The sequence below is a fragment of the Pleurodeles waltl genome, chromosome 5 (assembly GCF_031143425.1).
Source record: "Pleurodeles waltl isolate 20211129_DDA chromosome 5, aPleWal1.hap1.20221129, whole genome shotgun sequence".
NCBI classification, from domain to species: Eukaryota; Metazoa; Chordata; class Amphibia; order Caudata; family Salamandridae; genus Pleurodeles; species Pleurodeles waltl.
In genome coordinates this window covers 99646571-99667881 of record NC_090444.1, presented here as the reverse complement: position 1 = coordinate 99667881, position 21311 = coordinate 99646571, and the positions used below count along the sequence as shown (strand labels likewise).

Below are 21311 nucleotides of genomic sequence, written 5' to 3'. Positions count from 1 at the left end.
GCAGAAAGAGTGCAGACAAGTGCAGCTAGGGCAGAAAGAGTGCAAGCTTCCCTCCTTTAGGAGACAAGAGCGGCTAGGGCAGAAAGAGTGCAAGCTTCCCTCCTTTAGGAGACAAGCGCAGCTAGGGCAGAAAGAGTGCAAGCTTCCCTCTTTTAGGAGACAAGCGAAGCTAGGGCAGAAAGAGTGCAAGCTTCCCTCCTTTAGGAGACAAGCGCAGCTAGGGCAGAAAGAGTGCAAGCTTCCCTCCCTTAGGAGACAAGCGCAGCAAGGGCAGAAAGAGTGCAAGCTTCCCTCCCTTAGGAGACAAGTGCAGCTAGGGCAGAAGCAGTGCTCTCGAATTTAGGTAAAATGAGTGTCTTTAAGGTGGAGAACAGTAAACATCCTGCTAACTCCATTGTTCTGCTTTCAGGACTCGTTAAGTTTTATTTAGTCAGAATGCTACTTTAGTTTTGGGGTTTTTCACGCTCTGCAATGCTATCAAATAAATTAATAAAATACGTGCATTTAACAAATATATCCCAAAAGGGTTCAAAGCTATTCAAGACAGTCAGCCTAAAACTAAGCAGAAAATCATATTGAGTAGAATGACCAGTAAAGATGAGGGTTTCTTCTTGGAATAGGGCTCGGTGTTTTTAGTTCTGAGTTTTGTGCTGTCTTGTTTTAATTAGATAACTGAACCTTACTGTAAATAAAAGATGTGCTCCTTTTATTCTTGGTTTAAACTGTCCTATGTGGAGGCCAGCCTTCCTCGGGGGATTGAGGAACAAAACATGAATGTGTCGGGCGTGTCCGGAGAGGAACAGCAGGAAGCAGCCGCTTCCCACCGGAGTCCTTGAAGATTGAACCTATGGCACGCGCAGGTCTGCAATCCATTACAAGTCCCTCGGTGGACGTTTTACTGGAAAGAGTAACTTATCAGTGCAAGTTGTTTCTTTGGCAAAGTCAACATCCAGGGTCAAGCCTAAAGTCAGGGGCGTAGTTGGTCAGTGAGATTGGGAGGGGGCGCACGTGAGCTTCAAACTTTCCAATAATCAGGCTGACATATGATCCTTAAATATATTATACGGGGAAAGGGGTGCATGAGAGGGGCCTGGGGTCAAAGTTCGGAGTGTGAAGAGAGAAACCACAATATTTTGAGGACTTTCAAAGCAGAGAGTGGGAGAGTGTGTGTGCCACGTTTTTGTCTGTGTGTGTGTAAAGAATCCTGGTGAAATCCGACAGACACCTCCCCGTACCCGACTGAAAGCACCTGCACCCAACAGTTTATCAGAAAAGGCATCTACGCCTCTGCCTCATATTCTCCGCAACAGCAGCGCATGCACTGAATGTTTTCTTATTTTTCATCTTCTATTGTTCCCATCATTAGTCACCCGCTCAGCGCTGCAATCATATATGAGAAACTTCCACAGTAGTTTTGAATGAAGTGTCATTTTTATTATTTTTCGAAAACACATGGTCATGTTCCTGGACACGCAAGTCGTCCTGTAGTCGTTCGGACCTCGCGCAGACGCCGCCTTGTGTCGCAGTGTGTCACTTCGGCAGGCAGCACGTGCTGCTGCGCCCCCACGCCCGAGGGACCCTCCGCCCCCACACACACACCACAGAGGCGCCCTAATGTTTTTTAAACGGCGCGTCGGGGGAGCCGCCGGGATTGATGAGAGCCAGCGCTGCGCCGGTTGGATGAAACCAGAGCTGGGTCTGGCCGTGCCTGCACGGGGTGGGCCGGGCCGCCCGCCCCTCCTGGAGCACGCACAGCCTTACAAGGCTGCTGGCGGCTGCTCCCACCGCGCACTGAGCACGGAGTGGAGATCCAGCCAGCTGTGGTGCTGAACGGACAGCTCCCAGCGCAGCGCTCCACCGGCCAGCACATCGTATCGGCGCACAGGAGGGCTCCACCGGCCAGCGCCCCGTGCCGGCGCACAGAAGGGCTCCACCGGCCAGCGCCCCGTGCCGGCGCACAGGAGGGCTCCACCGGCCAGCCGGCGCACAGAAGGGCTCCACCGGCCACCGCCCCGTGCCAGCGCACAGGAGGGCTCCACCGGCCAGCGCCCCGTGCCGGCGCACAGAAGGGCTCCACCGGCCAGCCGGCACACAGAAGGGCTCCACCGGCCAGCGCCCCGTGCCGGCACACAGAAGGGCTCCACCGGCCACCGCCCCGTGCCAGCCTACAGGAGGGCTCCACCTAAAGGGACAGCTCCCAGCGCACCGCTCCCCGCTGCTCTACCGCCCCGTGCCGGTGCACAAGCGGGCTCCATCTGAAGGGACAGCTCCCAGCGCAGGGCTCCCTGGAGCACCACAGGCCACCGCCCCGTGCCGGCGCACAGGCGGGCTCCACCGGCCAGCGCCCCGTGCCGGCGCACAGGTGGGCTCCACCTAAAAGAACAGCTCCCAACGCAGAGCTCCCCTGGGCTCCACCGTGCCGGCGAACAGGCGGGCTCCACCGGCAGCCACCCAACGCAGGCTCCGGTCGCAGGCACCATGCCCCTGGCCCCCGCCCGCCCTGCAGCCAGCCCCTCGCCGGGACCATGAAGAGGCAGAACGTGCGGACGCTCGCCCTCATCATCTGCACCTTCACATACCTGCTGGTGGGCGCTGCCGTCTTCGACGCGCTGGAGTCCGAGCAGGAGACCTCGGAGAGGAGGCGGCTGGAGCAGAAGCAGGGCGACCTGCGGAGGAAGTACAACCTGACGGCGGACAACTACCGCGAGCTGGAGTGGGTGGTCCTCAAGCTCAAGCCACACAAGGCGGGCGTGCAGTGGAAGTTCGCCGGGTCCTTCTACTTCGCAATCACGGTCATCACCACCATAGGTAGGGGACCGGGCGCTGGGAGGGCGGGAGTCGGAACGCCCGGAGAGGAGCGGGAGAGCCGGCTGTGGTGTGAAAAGCACTGTCCTATGCTAAAACACAGGGTGGAAGAGAGAGTTGGCGCTTTATGTTCATTCCTTAAAGTTTCTATGTGCTGTAGTGTAATGTTTCTATGTGTTACAGTGAGACAGCAGGCTGTGGTGCTGAGTGGCGCTGACACTTTTACAAACATTTAGTTTGGAGGTTATAGTGGAACCCAAAGTGGACTCAGTCTGGGTTCTACTTTTTGTAAGAGGGTCAAAGTTGAAGCAACGTCTCTGGTGATGTTTTGCACCTACAGACTTTGTTATTGGGGAGTTGGTGAAACTTATTTTACCTCATGTTTGAATAAACTTTTTATTTACATAGTTTGGAATAAATGGATGGGAAGACCTTGGACGGGGCGAGAGTTATGGGTGACCAGGAGCCTAGGGGCTCACTTCCGCTTACTCCCACTTTTGCTCAGTCTTGTCAACCCCGTAGAGTTTAACGGAGTTTCCCACTTGCGGGCCATCCTTAATCTTGGTAACTATTAGCAGTTTTCGCCCAAACCATCCTTCTTACTTTCTGGACTCCCGGTCCTTGGCAACTCAGAGGGTTGTGTTGGAAGCGGTGAGGCTGCGAATGGCCCTGTCCACTTAAATCAACTATCTCTTTCTGTGGGAGCATTGGCCCTGCCGTGTCGTTCGAAGGACCCCTGAGGGCTGTTCGGGCACTGGGGCGGGGGGTGGAGGGCGGTGGGTTAGTTTCAGCCCCATGTCCTTGGATGGAGTGGGTTCTGGCCACGGACTCAGTAAGTGAGTGAGGGTCGCTGACACACTGTGTGTAATGACGTAAGTGCGGGTGTCAACTGCGTACCCCGCTGCTCCGGGTGAAGGAGCCACGAGCTTCCTCGGGTGCATTCACACTGGACCCTCCTGCACACATTTTAATGTTCGATGCTCATTATTTCCGTCGTGAAAGCACCCAGTGCTGGAGGTGAGGGGGCGGGGTGCTTTCAGCAGCAGGACGGAGGCCCCCTGCCCCTCCTGCGGCACGAGGGGGGAATGGTCAGGAGGCCCCCACTCACCCCAGTACTCTGAATATCTGTGTGGGGCACTGAAGGGCATCTCACCACATCCTGCAGGCGGGCCTCGTGGTTTGCATCACATACTGGGTGCGTTTACTGTTCTCCTGTCCCTTCCCCGGGTGGGGTCCGCTGCATTGCTCGTTGCCCCCAGAGCTGCCCCCACCCTGCCCCGCGGCTGCCACGGGCCACCGCTGCCCGCACTCTCGTTCTCATGTTGTGCAAGTGATAACGAGTCCTACCGATGACAAGCGGCACAGAAACATGTCGGTGCCCCTGCCGTGAATAAAGGGGCAAGGGCTGCCCCCTCGCTGTGGTGGTCCGGGCAGTGAGGTGCTTGGGGCAGGAGGGAGGGAGGCGCGCCCAGGAAAGCGCTGAATGCACTGCCCAGCGCCTGCACAGCTCTGACGGGAAGAGCCAAAGGGAGGTGCGCCAGTCGTGTAGTGAGTGTGCGCCGGCCGTGTAGTGGGTGCAGTGAGTGTGCACCGGCAGTGTAGTGGGTGCAGTGAGTGTGTACCGGCCGTGTAGTGGGTGTGCACCAGCCTTGTAGTGAGTGTGCACTGACCTTGTAGTGAATGTGCACCGGCCTTGTAGTGAGTGTACACAGGCCTTGTAGTGAATGTGCACCGGCCTTGTAGTGAGTGTACACAGGCCTTGTAGTGAGTGTGCACCAGCCGTATAGTGAGTGTGCACTGGCCGTGTAGTGGGTGCAGTGAGTGTGCACCAGTCTTGTAGTGAGTGTAGTGAGTGTGCACTGGCCTTATAATGAGTGCAGTGAGTTGGCATCAGCCCAGTGAGATGTAGTGCGTGTGCACCGGCCTTGCAGTGAGTGTACACAGGCCTTGTAGTGAGTGTGCACCAGCCGTATAGTGAGTGTGCACTGGCCGTGTAGTGGGTGCAGTGAGTGTGCACCAGTCTTGTAGTGAGTGCAGTGAGTGTGCACCAGCATTGTAGTAAGACTGTGCATCGGCCTTGTAGTGACTGTGCACCGGCCTTGTAGTGAGTTTGCACTGGCCTTGTAGTGAGTGTAGTGAGTGTGCACTGGCCTTATAATGAGTGCAGTGAGTTGGCATCAGCCCAGTGAGATGTAGTGCGTGTGCACCGGCCTTGCAGTGAGTGCACACAGGCCTTGTAGTGAGTGTGCACCAGCCGTATAGTGAGTGTGCACTGGCCGTGTAGTGGGTGCAGTGAGTGTGCACCAGTCTTGTAGTGAGTGCAGTGAGTGTGCACCAGCATTGTAGTAAGACTGTGCATCGGCCTTGTAGTGACTGTGCACCGGCCTTGTAGTGAGTTTGCACTGGCCTTGTAGTGAGTGTAGTGAGTTTGCACTGGCCTTGTAGTGAGTGTAGTGAGTGTGCACTGGCCTTATAATGAGTGCAGTGAGTTGCCACCAGCCCAGTGAGATGTAGTGCGTGTGCACCGGCCTTGCAGTGAGTGTGCACCAGCCCTGTAGTGGGTTTAGTGAGTGTGCACTGGTTTTGTAGTGAGTGTCATTAGTGTGCACCAGCCTTGTAGTGAGTGTACACTGGACTTGTAGTGATTGTGCACCAGCCTTGTAGTGAGTGTACACAGGCCTTGTAGTGAGTGTGCACCAGCCGTATAGTGAGTGTACACCAGTCTTGTAGTGAGTGCAGTGAGTGTGCACCAGTCTTGTAGTGAGTGCAGTGAGTGTGCACCAGCATTGTAGTAAGACTGTGCTTCGGCCTTGTAGTGACTGTGCACCGGCCTTGTAGTGAGTGTAGTGAGTGTGCACTGGCCTTGTAATGAGTGCAGTGAGTTGGCACCAGCCCAGTGAGATGTAGTGCGTGTGCACCGGCCTTGTAGTGACTGTGCACCGGCCTTGTAGTGAGTGTAGTGAGTGTGCACTGGCCTTGTAATGAGTGCAGTGAGTTGGCACCAGCCCAGTGAGATGTAGTGCGTGTGCACTGGACTTGTAGTGATTGTGCACCAGCCTTGTAGTGAGTGTAGTGAGTGTGCACCAGTCTTGTAGTGAGTGCAGTGAGTGTGCACCAGCATTGTAGTGACTGTGCACCGGCCTTGTAGTGACTGTGCACCAGCCTTGTAGTGAGTGTAGTGAGTGTGCACTGGCCTTGTAATGAGTGCAGTGAGTTGGCACCAGCCCAGTGAGATGTAGTGCGTGTGCACTGGACTTGTAGTGATTGTGCACCAGCCTTGTAGTGAGTGTAGTGAGTGTGCACCAGTCTTGTAGTGAGTGCAGTGAGTGTGCACCAGCATTGTAGTGACTGTGCACCGGCCTTGTAGTGACTGTGCACCGGCCTTGTAGTGAGTGTAGTGAGTGTGCACTGGCCTTGCAGTGAGTGTAGTGAGTGTGCACCGGCCTTGTAATGAGTGCAGTGAGTTGGCACCAGCCCAGTGAGATGTAGTGACTGTGCACCAGCCTTGTAGTGAGTGTAGTGAGTGTGCACCAGTCTTGTAGTGAGTGCAGTGAGTGTGCACCAGCATTGTAGTGACTGTGCACCGGCCTTGTAGTGACTGTGCACCAGCCTTGTAGTGAGTGTAGTGACTGTGCACCGGCCTTGCAGTGAGTGTAGTGAGTGTGCACCGGCCTTGTAATGAGTGCAGTGAGTTGGCACCAGCCCAGTGAGATGTAGTGATTGTGCACCAGCCTTGTAGTGAGTGTAGTGAGTGTGCACCAGTCTTGTAGTGAGTGCAGTGAGTGTGCACCAGCATTGTAGTGACTGTGCACCGGCCTTGCAGTGAGTGTAGTGAGTGTGCACCGGCCTTGTAATGAGTGCAGTGAGTTGGCACCAGCCCAGTGAGATGTAGTGATTGTGCACCAGCCCTGTAGTTAGAGGGGAAGGGTGTGAGTGGGTTTAGAAATGGCACAGCTCCGAGCATGGACGACGATTCATCAAAATGCCAGGGGAGCGGAAGTGAAAGCACACGCCACTTCATCTTTACTTTCATTCACACACATATGTTTACACTAACACACATTCACTCATACACTCACTCTCTTTTACATAATCACACTCACCAGAAAGCGTGCACACAACGTACACTTAAACGTGTTTATTTAGTTACGTCACCTACCAAGGAGGGTCATATTCCAGCTAACTGTACTCCATTTTTTATTACGCCAATAGTGACTGATATATTATTCACTATTAGTGTAATCAAAAACTGATTGAAAACAAGGAAGCGGACCCCCAAGCAACGTCCACAAGGACGACTAGCCCCTGAGTTCCTGGCACTGATTTTGCCACCTCTGAGGCCAGGGGTCGCAGGGGCAGTGCCGGGATCGCAGAGGCAGTGCCGGGGTCGCAAGGGCCAAGTTGGCGGCCGCTGCTGCGACTTCTGGCGACCCCTAAATGACGTCCATGGCTCTGAGGGAGTGCACACCAGGGGCGGGTGAGTGGACGCACAGTGCAGTGTCACGCAGAATGAGCTCCGTGATAGTGGAATGATGTATGCTAGTGCGTTTAGAAGGTGGTTCCAGGCAGGGAAGTGTGGGTGCAGGCGGGGTTCAGCTGTGGAGGGACGTAGACTGGGGGTGTTTTGATGGATTGGTACATCCACAGCGCGCCTCTGGGGTGCTGTATTCGGTGTGCTCGGAGTAAAGGGCATTACGTGAGATGCATATTTGGGGGTGCTGTGTGCTGCGGGCACACGATGAATGGATAACAAGATTCATTGAAACTACCTGGCTACATTCTGCACGTGGATGTCAGTGGGCACAGGTGTGTGTGTCTGAACTCTGCCAGTAAACGAATGGACATTTCTCTCTGGAGCTTTTATTTGCTTTCTATGTCCGTTTTTTAACGAATATTCTTTCCAGGCAATGTTCTGCTCGCAGGAGACTTGGGCCGGGCTTAAGATGCCTGGAAGGACCCGTGAAACTGAATATGAGGCGCCGTCCTATCAGGGGTGTAGCCAGTGTGTCATGGGCCCTAATGCAAGGTAGGAAATAGGTCCCTGGACGGGGAAATACAGCAATAATCAGGGGTTCGTGGGACTCTCAGGCTCCTGGGCCCAGGTGCCACTGCACCTGCTGCACGAATGGAAGCCGCGCCCGTGGGTCTGGTGTGTTGTGCCAGCAACATCCCCCACGTTACTCTGAAAGCTTCTGGTGTTTCTCGTGGACAGTTTCCACGCAGTATGATAAGTGCAGATCTTGCCTGATGAAAAGTGCCGAATCCCAACGTTTTACTTAAAAGCCGCATGGAGGTGCCTGAATCCCGAGGCCTTCCAGTCTTGATCCCAGCCCTACTCTCTTTCTTATTATAATTTTTATTGTATTCTAATTAAACACCTTCAAGAAACTACAGTGTAGCAAGAGTTATGAAATACGCCAGCCAACAAAATAGTGTGTATTCTCCACTCACTGGAAGGGGATAAACTATTTCAGTATCCCCCCTCCCCTGACCCCCACAAACCTGCTGAATGGTGGCCCCAAAGCAGTTAATAGGACTTGGCTGTAGGCAAAACTAGTGGGTGGAGACAAATTCAGACACATTTATGAGTGTGAAGTTCCTACTAGTACCTTTGCAGAGGTGTCTTCCACCAGGGTGGACATCTCCCTAAAGTAAAGTGTAGGAGCATTTAAAAAGATTATTTAATCATATAAAAACCCGTAAAACATTTTTATAGTGTTTATATTAAATGGAGAAGAAAATAAAACAACTGCTATAGCGCTAGAAACTTAATCTTGAATTCAATATTTAATTAATTTTCAATATATTAAGTTCAGTTAAAATTATTTTTTCAAAGATCAATTAAACACATTCCTACCTAAAGTAAAATGTTTATATTTATTTATTATGTATTAAAATACTAAGCTGTGTACATAGAATTATTTTAAATTAATTAAATTGTTTAAAAAAATAAACATTTATTTTTAATCAATACACATTTAAAATTGAAAATACCATGGACTTCACTGCCACTCCCACTTGCTGTTTCCAGAGCCAAATGTTACAAAGAGCTGTGGGGATCAGTCTAGTAAAAATGCGCACCTCTGAGCCCCGAAGAACTCAAAGGAGTCACCATCTTGGCCATGCCTCCCCCACAGCCCTTCCCGGGCATCTTTCTTCCACAACACTGCACGACCTGCACATTTACCTCAATGCTGCGGGTTCTCTCCCATCCCTGCTTTCTCTCTTTGAAGCTCCTTTTCCATCTTTCTCATCCTCCTCTTTTTTCCCTTTTAGCCTTGCTCAAAGTCTGATGAGGAAATAGAAATCCTGGTCTCAGAAAACATTAATTCAATTGGCGACCACCTGCACAAATTAAACACTGCACATGTGCAATACCTGTGATTCTAGTGAGAGGTTTGCACGTTGTGCCAGGCAAAGACTCACCGGTCTGCCCAGGTCTAGTGTAGAGCAGCTGGCGATGTGTGTCTGTCTTCAGTGTGTTCCACGATGTATTCTAGGGGTGTTGAGTGTGTGTGGCTGGGGCGCTGTTGATGTATGTGATATGGACAGGCTGTGAGTGGGGTCTGAGAGAAGCTGCTCTAGGAGCAGGAGGTGAGTGGGTAGGAGTGAGGCACTGCCCGGAGCTGCTATATTCTATGGGCAGGAGGTGAGTGGGTAGGAGTGAGGCACTGCCCGGGGCTGCTATATCCTATGGGCAGGAGGTGAGTGGGTAGGAGTGAGGCACTGCTCTGAGATGGTATGTCCTATGGGCGGGAGGTGAGTGGGTAGGAGTGAGGCACTGCTCTGAGATGGTATGTCCTATGGGCAGGAGGTGAGTGGGTAGGAGTGAGGCACTGCTCTGAGATGGTATGTCCTATGGGCGGGAGGTGAGTGGGTAGGAGTGAGGCACTGCTCTGAGATGATGTCCTATGGGCGGGAGGTGAGTGGGTAGGAGTGAGGCACTGCCCGGGGCTGCTATATCCTATGGGCAGGAGGTGAGTGGGTAGGAGTGAGGCACTGCTCTGAGATGGTATGTCCTATGGGCGGGAGGTGAGTGGGTAGGAGTGAGGCACTGCTCTGAGATGATGTCCTATGGGCAGGAGGTGAGTGGGCAGGGGTGAGGCACTGCTCTGAGATGGTATGTCCTATGGGCAGGAGGTGAGTGGGTAGGAGTGAGGCACTGCTCTGAGATGGTATGTCCTATGGGCGGGAGGTGAGTGGGTAGGAGTGAGGCACTGCCCGGGGCTGCTATATCCTATGGGCGGGAGGTGAGTGGGTAGGAGTGAGGCACTGCTCTGAGATGATGTCCTATGGGCAGGAGGTGAGTGGGTAGGAGTGAGGCACTGCTCTGAGATGGTATGTCCTATGGGCGGGAGGTGAGTGGGTAGGAGTGAGGCACTGCTCTGAGATGGTATGTCCTATGGGCGGGAGGTGAGTGGGTAGGGGTGAGGCACTGCTCTGAGATGGTATGTCCTGTGGGCGGGAGGTGAGTGGGTAGGAGTGAGGCACTGCTCTGAGATGGTATGTCCTATGGGCAGAAGGTGAGTGGGCAGGGGTGAGGCACTGTTCTGAGATGGTATGTCCTATGGGCAGAAGGTGAGTGGGCAGGGGTGAGGCACTGCTCTGAGATGGTATGTCCTATGGGCAGAAGGTGAGTGGGTAGGGGTGAGACACTGCTCTGAGATGGTATGTCCTATGGGCAGAAGGTGAGTGGGCAGGGGTGAGGCACTGTTCTGAGATGGTATGTCCTATGGGCAGAAGGTGAGTGGGCAGGGGTGAGGCACTGTTCTGAGATGGTATGTCCTATGGGCAGAAGGTGAGTGGGCAGGGATGAGGCACTGTTCTCAGTTGGTATATCCTATGGGCAGGTGGTGACTGGGTATAGCAGGGTGATGCCTTGCCCTGTGTTCTGGTTGCAGGAGGTGAGGGGGTGTAGGTGGGGTGCTGCTCTGGGTAGGTATACCCTTCCAACAGCTGGTGTATAGAGTATACGTGTGATTTAGTGGGGAGTTGTAATGGGGTGGTATTTTCTATGGGCAGGTGGTAGTTGTTTTGGCAGGTGATGAGTGGGTCTAGGTGGGGTGCTGCTCTGGGTAAGAATACCCTTCCAACAGGTGGTGCACAGAGTATAAATGTGATTTAGGTCTGTGTTTCATATCAAGTGGGCAGGTGGTGAGCAGATACAAGTGGGGAGTTGTAATGGCATGGAATTTTCTATGGGCAGGTGGTTAGTGGGTGTAGCTGGGACTGGTAGTTTTTCTTGGCAGTTGATGAGTGGGTGTAGGTGGGGTGCTGGTCTGGGTAGGTATACCCTTCTGACAGGTGGTGCATAGACTACACATGTGATTTAGTGGGGAGTTGTAATGAGGTGGTATTTTCTATGGGCAGGTGTTTTGTGGGTGTAGCTGGGACTGGTCGTTTTTTTTGGCAGGTGATGAGTGGGTCTAGGTGGGGTGCTGCTCTGGGTAGACATACCCTTCCAACAGGTGGTACACAGAGTATAAATGTGATTTAGGTCTGTGTTTCATATCAAGTGGGCAGATGGTGAGCAGGTACAAGTGAGGAGTTGTAATGAGGTGGTATTTTCTACGGGCAGGTGGTGAGTGGGTAGGGGCGAGGCACGGCTTTGACTTGGTATACACTGTGGGCAGGGAGAGTTCAATGCTTTGTTAGCAGGTGGTGATTGGGTATTGGAAGCTGCTGCCCTGGGTAGGATGTTCTGGTAGCAGGTGGTTAGTGGGTGTAGCTGGTACTGGTAGTTTTCATTGGCATGTGGTGGTAGGTCTAGGTGGGGGGCTGCTCTGGGTAGGTATACCCTTTCGATGGGTGATGCATACAGCATACATGTGATTTAGTGGGAGTTGTAATGAGGTGGTATTTTCTATGGGCAGGTGTTTAGTGGGTGTAGCTGGGACTGGTAGTTTTTTTTGGCAGGTGATGAGTGGGTCTAGGTGGGGCGCTGCTCTGGGTAGGTATAACCTTCCAACAGGTGGTGCACAGGGTATAAATGTGATTTAGGTCTGTGTTTATATCAAGTGGGCAGGTGGTGAGCAGGTACAAGTGAGGAGTTGTAATGAGGTGGTATTTTCTACGGGCAGGTGGTGAGTGGGTAGGGGCGAGGCACGGCTCTGACTTGGTATACACTGTGGGCAGAGAGAGTTCAATGCTTTGTTAGCAGGTGGTGATTGGGTATTGGAGCTGCTGCCCTGGGTAGGATGTTCTGGTAGCAGGTGGTTAGTGGGTGTAGCTGGTACTGGTAGTTTTCATTGGCATGTGGTGGTAGGTCTAGGTGGGGGGCTGCTCTGGGTAGGTATACCCTTTCGATGGGTGATGCATAGAGCATAAATGTGATTTAGTTCTGCTTCCAATAGCCAGTGGTCAGGTGGTGAGCAGGAAGAAGTGGGCAGTTGTAGTGAGGTGGTGGTTTCTTTGGGCAGGTGGTGAGTGGTACCCCACCCACCCCAATATATACAGTAGAAGACACTCATAAATAGGATGCAGTGAAGCCTTTGGGCCCAGGGGCCCTGGTAACACTGCACAGACTGAATCAATGATTGCAGCATCACTTCTGCACAAGAAGCAAACTCCAAAGAGGCACTGCTAATGGAAGGAGACAACACAAAGTGACTCTCCAGGTTTCAAAGACATACCTGCCCAAGTCCATACATAATTCATTTATGCATAATGAAGAGCGAGCAGAAAAGATGCAGCATTCCCTGGGCTTTTGTGTTCTCCTTTCTTCCAGGGGAATGTGTAGTCTTTGTGAGGATCTGTCTTATCAAAGCACCCCACAGACCTGCACTCGTGCAGAGCTGAACTCGTCTGTATGGAAAGGTTACAGCAGGGCAGTGCCTCTGAGAGGCCGAGGCAGAGTCAAGCACATGCCTGGCTTGTGATTTAATGAAATCATCACTTTCTCTCATTTGTACGAGGCAGGCAGGGCTGGGGTACATGATCACAGATGATGCCCAGTCAGTTCTCACCCAGTTGTCTACTAAGAGCTGGGCTCTGCACAAGTCACGCGGGGCACAGGACATGTCTGACATTGGGTCTCTTTGCCCTAAGTCACTTCAAAGGCCTGCGAGGGAGGTGATAGGTTTCCTTCGGGGTCAGTTCATCTCTGCACTTGTGAAAGTGCCTGGGTGTCACTAAGTAAACATAATATATTTGTTCACCCACAACAGCCCCACACCCTGATGGATCCGATCACAGAATTGAAAACAAATTCTGCACAGAGTCCAAAACGTCTGATTTATGTCAATCAATAAATTTATCAATTAATCAATCAATCAGGATTTGTAAAGCGTTGCTAATCACCCGACAGGATATCCAGGTGCTTGCAGGTCCATGAGGCTCATCCAACCAGCCAAAAAATGGGGGGGGAAGAAGTGAAAATGAGGGAAAAGCAAGGAGAAGGCACTCAAAAATGGGGGAAAAAGCAAGAAGACATGCTTTACATTTCGCTCGGCAAGGGCCATAGTACCTTTCAAGAGCAAGAGGTGCGGAGCAAATAAGCAGATGAGAGAAGTAAGACTTTGTTTTCTCTCCCTCACTCTCATCTGCATCAAAGCACATAGCCACATGACCTCCGTCCCCTGTCACACACTTAGTGGTATGATACTGGGCAGCAGATATTATGGGAGAGCTGTCAGGGGATTGGCTTGGTTCTATCAGTTAAAGCACGAGCCACGCCATCAAAAAATGTAATTCAAGCAAAATATGGCATGAAAAATATGATTAAGACTTTAGAATGTAAATTTTTTTAAAATTTGAAATGTATTTTTCAACATGTCTTTAAAAATAAAAAAAAATACCCCCATGCCACATTGACGTCACAACAATGTGCCAGTTTGTCAAATTATTTTTATTTTGCCTATATTGCTATTAACTGTGATGCAAGGTTATTTTACATAATCATATGCAAGTGAAGTTTTTGTAGAGCACAGATCCTGCAGTAAATTTGCTTCAGCGTCCTTTCAAACTAGCTGGTTAAGGAACATTCTACAGAGTGAAGTAAAGCCGTGTAGCGCACACAGAGTTTGCTCCTCGGGCTACAACGCCTCAGGGAGGGTTTGGGATTTGCACCATGGCTGCTTCAGAGAGACATTTTCTGTTTGCCACATTTGAATCTTCAGTTTCGACTTCAAAATCTATAGAGGATTTTGTCTTCTGCACCCCACCCCCAACTCCAGATTCTCCATGGGATAAAACCCCTGGACTCCTCATGGTTCCTACACCCATGTGCGGGGAGAGCCAGCTTTAGGTCAGTGTGTGGCCAACCGGGCTCTGGCCTGGAGGGGGGCACTCACATCAGGGGGGAGCGCTGTGTTTATATAGCTTATAGTTTAAAAGCCCCTGCTGCAGAGTGCCTTGTGCATCCAGCTTTCAGGCAGCAATAAAAATGTCAAGATAACTCTTGTGATTAATGTTGCCACTAGAGAGAGAGAAAGGGAGAGAGTTTTGTCTAGTGGCAGTTTTGATTCGCCATAAAGTGGCACAGAGCGTTATATACCTGCTGCGAAGAACAGACCTGTATTTGATGGCTGAGTGGGTTAGTAAAGCCTGCCATTACCAGTGCTTTAAAACGAATTAAATGCACTTGTTAGAGGGGCTGTGGAGAGATCAGGTGCACTTTTGCTGGGTGGCAGTGAGGAAATCCGAGGAGCAGGTCACGGGTGCCAAAAACGATTGTCGAACCAGGAGCCACCATCGCTAATGCCAGCCCTGCCCAGGCCAGTTACCTTTGGCACCACAATCTACTTATTTCAGAGCAGCAATGAGACAAAGGTCACTGGAACGTTAAAACTGTCCCCAAATCTGTCTGCATTAAGGCTCAAATCTTTAGGGTGCTTGTAGGATACAGAGGTGTGCCAGAGGTTCATTGCAGCTGTAACCTCTCTCAATGCTGGGCCTCAGCTGATTCAGGGATGATTCGGAGACTCATGAAAGATCTAGTTCAGGCTGTTTCCTTGCCCAGCCAGGAGCCAGGCATTTTCCTCTGCCCTCTTTCGGTACCATGCACATTCAGGCTGTCTCCCTCCAAAATGGAGGTGCTTGTCCTAGGAGTGAACATGCATATGCAGAGGGACAGGCTGAGCTCCACAATATGCATCAGGGTCGGACTGGCCTATAGGGCACTCAGCATACATATGGAGCTTCTGAAAGCCTGCTGCGGATGCCTGGTGTCCTTCGAGTACTCTGTGAGCCCCAGAAGCACCCCCCACCTCGTGCTCAGAAGACTAAACATCTGGCAAACTCCAGGCAAGCAAGCAGAAAAACATGTTAGCAGATGCTTGGAAGTCCTATAAGTGCCGTAGTTTGTGCAAAGTAGCCTGGGCCTCCCTCCTGTCTGGGCCCCGGTGCCACTGCACCAGGAGTGCACTGATAGCTATGCCCCTGGCAAGTGGTTAATAGAAGGGCGAGGTATTTAATGGGCAGATAGTGAGAAGGTATTCGTGGGTTGCTGCTTTGAGTTTGGGTGCTCTGTTGAGCTGGTGGCATCTGAGTATTGATGGGTTGCTACACCGAGTTTTTACTTCCTATTAGAAGGTGATGTGCTGGTGTAGGTGGAGTATTACACTGAGAAGGTCTATCTGGTGGTGCTTTTACGGTGCTATAATCTACAGGCAGTGGGTAGATATCTGTGGTGCTTTGAGAGTGCTATAATCTACAGGCAGGTGGTTAGTGGGTATATATCTGTGGTGCTTTTACGGTGCTATAATCTACAGGCAGGTGGTGAGTGGGCATAATCTGGTGGTGCTTTGAGGGTGCTGCAATGTATATGCAAGTGATGAGTGGTATATATCTGTGGTGCTTTTAGGGTGCTATAATCTACAGGCAGGTGGTGAGTGGGTTTGTATCTGTGGTGCTTTGAGGGTGCTATAATCTGCAGGCAGGTAGTGAGAGGGTATATATCTGTGGTGCTTTTACGGTGCTATAATCTACAGGCAGGTGGTGAGTGGATATATATCTGTGGTGCTTTGAGGGTGCTAAAATCTACAGGCACGTGGTGAGTGGGTATATATCTGTGGTGCTTTTACGGTGCTATAATCTACAGGCAGGTGGTGAGTGGGTATGTATCTGTGGTGCTTTGAGAGTGCTATAATCTACAAGTAGGTGGTGAGTGGGTATATATCTGTGGTGCTTTGAGAGCGCTATAATCTACAGGCAGGTGTGACTGGGTATATAGCTGTGGTGCTTTTACGGTGCCATAATCTACAGGCAGGTGGTGACTGGGTATATATCTGTGATGCTTTGAGAGTGCTCTAATCTACAGGCAGGTGATGACTGGGTATATATCTATGGAGCTTTGAGGGTGATATAATCTACAGGCAGGTGGTGACTGGGTATATATCTGTGGTGCTTTCAGAGTGCTATAATCTACAGGCAGGTGGTGAGTGGATATATATCTGTGGTGCTTTGAGGGTGCTAAAATCTACAGGCACGTGGTGAGTGGGTATATATCTGTGGTGCTTTTACTGTGCTATAATCTACAGGCAGGTGGTGAGTGGGTATGTATCTGTGGTGCTTTGAGAGTGCTATAATCTACAAGTAGGTGGTGAGTGGGTATATATCTGTGGTGCTTTGAGAGCGCTATAATCTACAGGCAGGTGTGACTGGGTATATAGCTGCGGTGCTTTTACGGTGCCATAATCTACAGGCAGGTGGTGACTGGGTATATATCTGTGATGCTTTGAGAGTGCTCTAATCTACAGGCAGGTGATGACTGGGTATATATCTATGGAGCTTTGAGGGTGATATAATCTACAGGCAGGTGGTGACTGGGTATATATCTGTGGTGCTTTCAGGGTGCTATAATCTACAGTCAGGTGGTGAGTGGGTATGTATCTGTGGTGCTTTGAGGGTGCTATAATCTACAGGCAGGTGGTGAGTGGGTATATATCTGTGGTGCTTTTACGGTGCTATAATCTACAGGCAGGTGGTGAGTGGGTATGTATCTGTGGAGCTTTGAGAGTGCTATAACCTACAGGCAGGTGGTGAGTGGGTATATATCTGTGGTGCTTTCAGGGGGCTATAATCTACAGTCAGGTGGTGAGTGGGTATATATCTGTGGTGCCTTTACGGTGCTATAATCTACAGGCAGGTGGTGAGTGGGTATATAGCAGTGGTGCTTTGAGGGTGCTATAATCTACAGGCAGGTGGTGGGTGGGTATATATCTGTGGTGCTTTTACGGTGCTATAATCTACAGGCAGGTGGTGAGTGGGTATGTATCTGTGGTGCTTTGAGATTGCTATAATCTACAGGCAGGTGGCGAGTGGGTATAAATCTACGATGCTTTCAGACTGCTATAATCTACAGGTAGGTGGGGAGTGGGCATAATCTGGTGGTGCTTTGAGGGTGCTGCAATCTATATGCAAGTGATGAGTGGGTATATATCTGAGGTGCTTTGAGGGTGCTGTAATCTACAGGCAGGTGGTGAGTGGGTATGTATCTGTGGTGCTTTGAGGGTGCTATAATCTACAGGCAGGTGGTGAGTGGGTATACATCTGTGGTGCTTTGAGAGCGCTATAATCTACAGGCAGGTGGCAAGTGGGTATAAATCTATGATGCTATGAGGGTGCTATAATCTACAGACAAGTGGTGAGGGGTATATGTCTATAGTGCTTTGAAGGTGCTGCAATCTTCATGCAAGTAGTAAGTGGGTATTTATCTGTGGTGCTTTTACGGTGCTATAATCTACAGACAGGTGGTGAGTGGGTATGTATCTGTGGTGCTTTGAGAGTGCTATAATCTACAGGCAGGTGGTGAGTGGGTATGTATCTGTGGTGCTTTGAGAGTGCTATAATCTACAGGCAGGTGGTGAGTGGGTATATATCTATGGTGCTTTGAGGGTGCTATAATCTACAGGCAGGTGGTGAGTTGGTATATATCTATGGTGCTTTTACGGTGCTATAATCTACAGGCAGGTGGCGAGTGGGTATGTATCTGTGGTGCGTTGAGGATGCTATAATCTACAGGCAGGTGGTGAGTTGGTATATATCTATGGTGCTTTGAGGGTGCTATAATCTACAGGCAGGTGGTGAGTGGGTATATATCTGTGGTGCTTTGAGAGCGCTATATTCTACAGGCAGGTGGTGACTGGGTATCTATCTGTGGTGCTTTCAGGGTGCTATCATCTACAGTCAGGTGGGTGAGTGGGTATATATCTGGTGCTTTCAGGGTGCTATAATCTACATTCAGGTGGTGAGTGGGTATATATCTGTGGTGCTTTGAGAGCGCTATAATCTAGAGGCAGGTGGTGAGTGGGTATATATCTGTGGTGCTTTGAGAGCGCTATAATCTACAGGCAGGTGGTGAGTGGGTATACATCTGTGGTGCTTTGAGAGCGCTATAATCTACAGGCAGGTGGCGAGTGGGTATAAATCTATGATGCTATGAGGGTGCTATAATCTACAGACAAGTGGTGAGGGGTATATGTCTATAGTGCTTTGAAGGTGCTGCAATCTTCATGCAAGTAGTAAGTGGGTATTTATCTGTGGTGCTTTTACGGTGCTATAATCTACAGACAGGTGGTGAGTGGGTATGTATCTGTGGTGCTTTGAGAGTGCTATAATCTACAGGCAGGTGGTGAGTGGGTATGTATCTGTGGTGCTTTGAGAGTGCTATAATCTACAGGCAGGTGGTGAGTGGGTATATATCTATGGTGCTTTGAGGGTGCTATAATCTACAGGCAGGTGGTGAGTTGGTATATATCTATGGTGCTTTTACGGTGCTATAATCTACAGGCAGGTGGCGAGTGGGTATGTATCTGTGGTGCGTTGAGGATGCTATAATCTACAGGCAGGTGGTGAGTTGGTATATATCTATGGTGCTTTGAGGGTGCTATAATCTACAGGCAGGTGGTGAGTGGGTATATATCTGTGGTGCTTTGAGAGCGCTATATTCTACAGGCAGGTGGTGACTGGGTATCTATCTGTGGTGCTTTCAGGGTGCTATCATCTACAGTCAGGTGGGTGAGTGGGTATATATCTGGTGCTTTCAGGGTGCTATAATCTACATTCAGGTGGTGAGTGGGTATATATCTGTGGTGCTTTGAGAGCGCTATAATCTAGAGGCAGGTGGTGAGTGGGTATATATCTGTGGTGCTTTGAGAGCGCTATAATCTACAGGCAGGTGGTGAGTGGGTATACATCTGTGGTGCTTTGAGAGCGCTATAATCTACAGGCAGGTGGCGAGTGGGTATAAATCTATGATGCTATGAGGGTGCTATAATCTACAGACAAGTGGTGAGGGGTATATGTCTATAGTGCTTTGAAGGTGCTGCAATCTTCATGCAAGTAGTAAGTGGGTATTTATCTGTGGTGCTTTTACGGTGCTATAATCTACAGACAGGTGGTGAGTGGGTATGTATCTGTGGTGCTTTGAGAGTGCTATAATCTACAGGCAGGTGGTGAGTGGGTATGTATCTGTGGTGCTTTGAGAGTGCTATAATCTACAGGCAGGTGGTGAGTGGGTATATATCTATGGTGCTTTGAGGGTGCTATAATCTACAGGCAGGTGGTGAGTTGGTATATATCTATGGTGCTTTTACGGTGCTATAATCTACAGGCAGGTGGCGAGTGGGTATGTATCTGTGGTGCGTTGAGGATGCTATAATCTACAGGCAGGTGGTGAGTTGGTATATATCTATGGTGCTTTGAGGGTGCTATAATCTACAGGCAGGTGGTGAGTGGGTATATATCTGTGGTGCTTTGAGAGCGCTATATTCTACAGGCAGGTGGTGACTGGGTATCTATCTGTGGTGCTTTCAGGGTGCTATCATCTACAGTCAGGTGGGTGAGTGGGTATATATCTGGTGCTTTCAGGGTGCTATAATCTACATTCAGGTGGTGAGTGGGTATATATCTGTGGTGCTTTGAGAGCGCTATAATCTAGAGGCAGGTGGTGAGTGGGTATATATCTGTGGTGCTTTGAGAGCGCTATAATCTACAGGCAGGTGGTGAGTGGGTATACATCTGTGGTGCTTTGAGAGCGCTATAATCTACAGGCAGGTGGCGAGTGGGTATAAATCTATGATGCTATGAGGGTGCTATAATCTACAGACAAGTGGTGAGGGGTATATGTCTATAGTGCTTTGAAGGTGCTGCAATCTTCATGCAAGTAGTAAGTGGGTATTTATCTGTGGTGCTTTTACGGTGCTATAATCTACAGACAGGTGGTGAGTGGGTATGTATCTGTGGTGCTTTGAGAGTGCTATAATCTACAGGCAGGGGGTGAGTGGGTATGTATCTGTGGTGCTTTGAGAGTGCTATAATCTACAGGCAGGTGGTGAGTGGGTATATATCTATGGTGCTTTGAGGGTGCTATAATCTACAGGCAGGTGGTGAGTTGGTATATATCTGTGGTGCTTTTACGGTGCTATAATCTACAGGCAGGTGGCGAGTGGGTATGTATCTGTGGTGCGTTGAGGATGCTATAATCTACAGGCAGGTGGTGAGTTGGTATATATCTATGGTGCTTTGAGGATGCTATAATCTACAGGCAGGTGGTGAGTGGGTATATATCTGTGGTGCTTTGAGAGCGCTATATTCTACAGGCAGGTGGTGACTGGGTATCTATCTGTGGTGCTTTCAGGGTGCTATCATCTACAGTCAGGTGGGTGAGTGGGTATATATCTGGTGCTTTCAGGGTGCTATAATCTACATTCAGGTGGTGAGTGGGTATATATCTGTGGTGCTTTGAGAGCGCTATAATCTAGAGGCAGGTGGTGAGTGGGTATATATCTGTGGTGCTTTGAGAGCGCTATAATCTACAGGCAGGTGGTGAGTGGGTATACATCTGTGGTACTTTAAGAGCGCTATAATCTACAGGCAGGTGGCGAGTGGGTATAAATCTATGATGCTATGAGGGTGCTATAATCTACAGACAAGTGGTGAGGGGTATATGTCTATAGTGCTTTGAAGGTGCTGCAATCTTCATGCAAGTAGTAAGTGGGTATTTATCTGTGGTGCTTTTACGGTGCTATAATCTACAGACAGGTGGTGAGTGGGTATGTATCTGTGGTGCTTTGAGAGTGCTATAATCTACAGGCAGGTGGTGAGTGGGTATGTATCTGTGGTGCTTTGAGAGTGCTATAATCTACAGGCAGGTGGTGAGTGGGTATGTATCTGTGGTGCTTTGAGGGTGCTATAATCTACAGGCAGGTGGTGAGTGGGTATGTATCTGTGGTGCTTTTATGGTGCTATAATCTACAGGCAGGTGGTGAGTTGGTATATATCTATGGTAGTTTGAGGGTGCTATAATCTACAGGCAGGTGGTGAGTGGGTATGTATCTGTGGTGCTTTGAGGGTGCTGCAATCTGCATACATGTGGTGAGTGGGTATATATCTGTGGTGCTTTGAGAGCGCTATAATCTACAGGCAGGTGGTGTGTGGGTATATATCTGTGGTGCTTTGAGGGTGCTGTAATCTACATGCAAGGGGTAAGCGGGTATATAGCTGTGGTGCTATAACGGTGCTATGATCTACAGCCAGGTGGTGAGTTGGTATATATCTATGGTGCT

The 21311-nt window shown here is 50.2% G+C and overlaps 1 protein-coding gene across 1 annotated transcript in view; it reads left to right on the top strand.

Annotated features, from left to right (window-relative positions):
* Positions 1-1664: 1664 nt before the first annotated feature.
* The window catches only part of KCNK3 (potassium two pore domain channel subfamily K member 3), a 232407-nt gene continuing 212760 nt past the window's right edge, over positions 1665-21311 (top strand). The window contains exon 1 of the mRNA XM_069233697.1: positions 1665-2808. Coding sequence (XP_069089798.1) covers positions 2526-2808 — 283 coding nt within the window. The 5' untranslated portion in view covers positions 1665-2525. The remainder of the gene's footprint in view (positions 2809-21311) is intronic.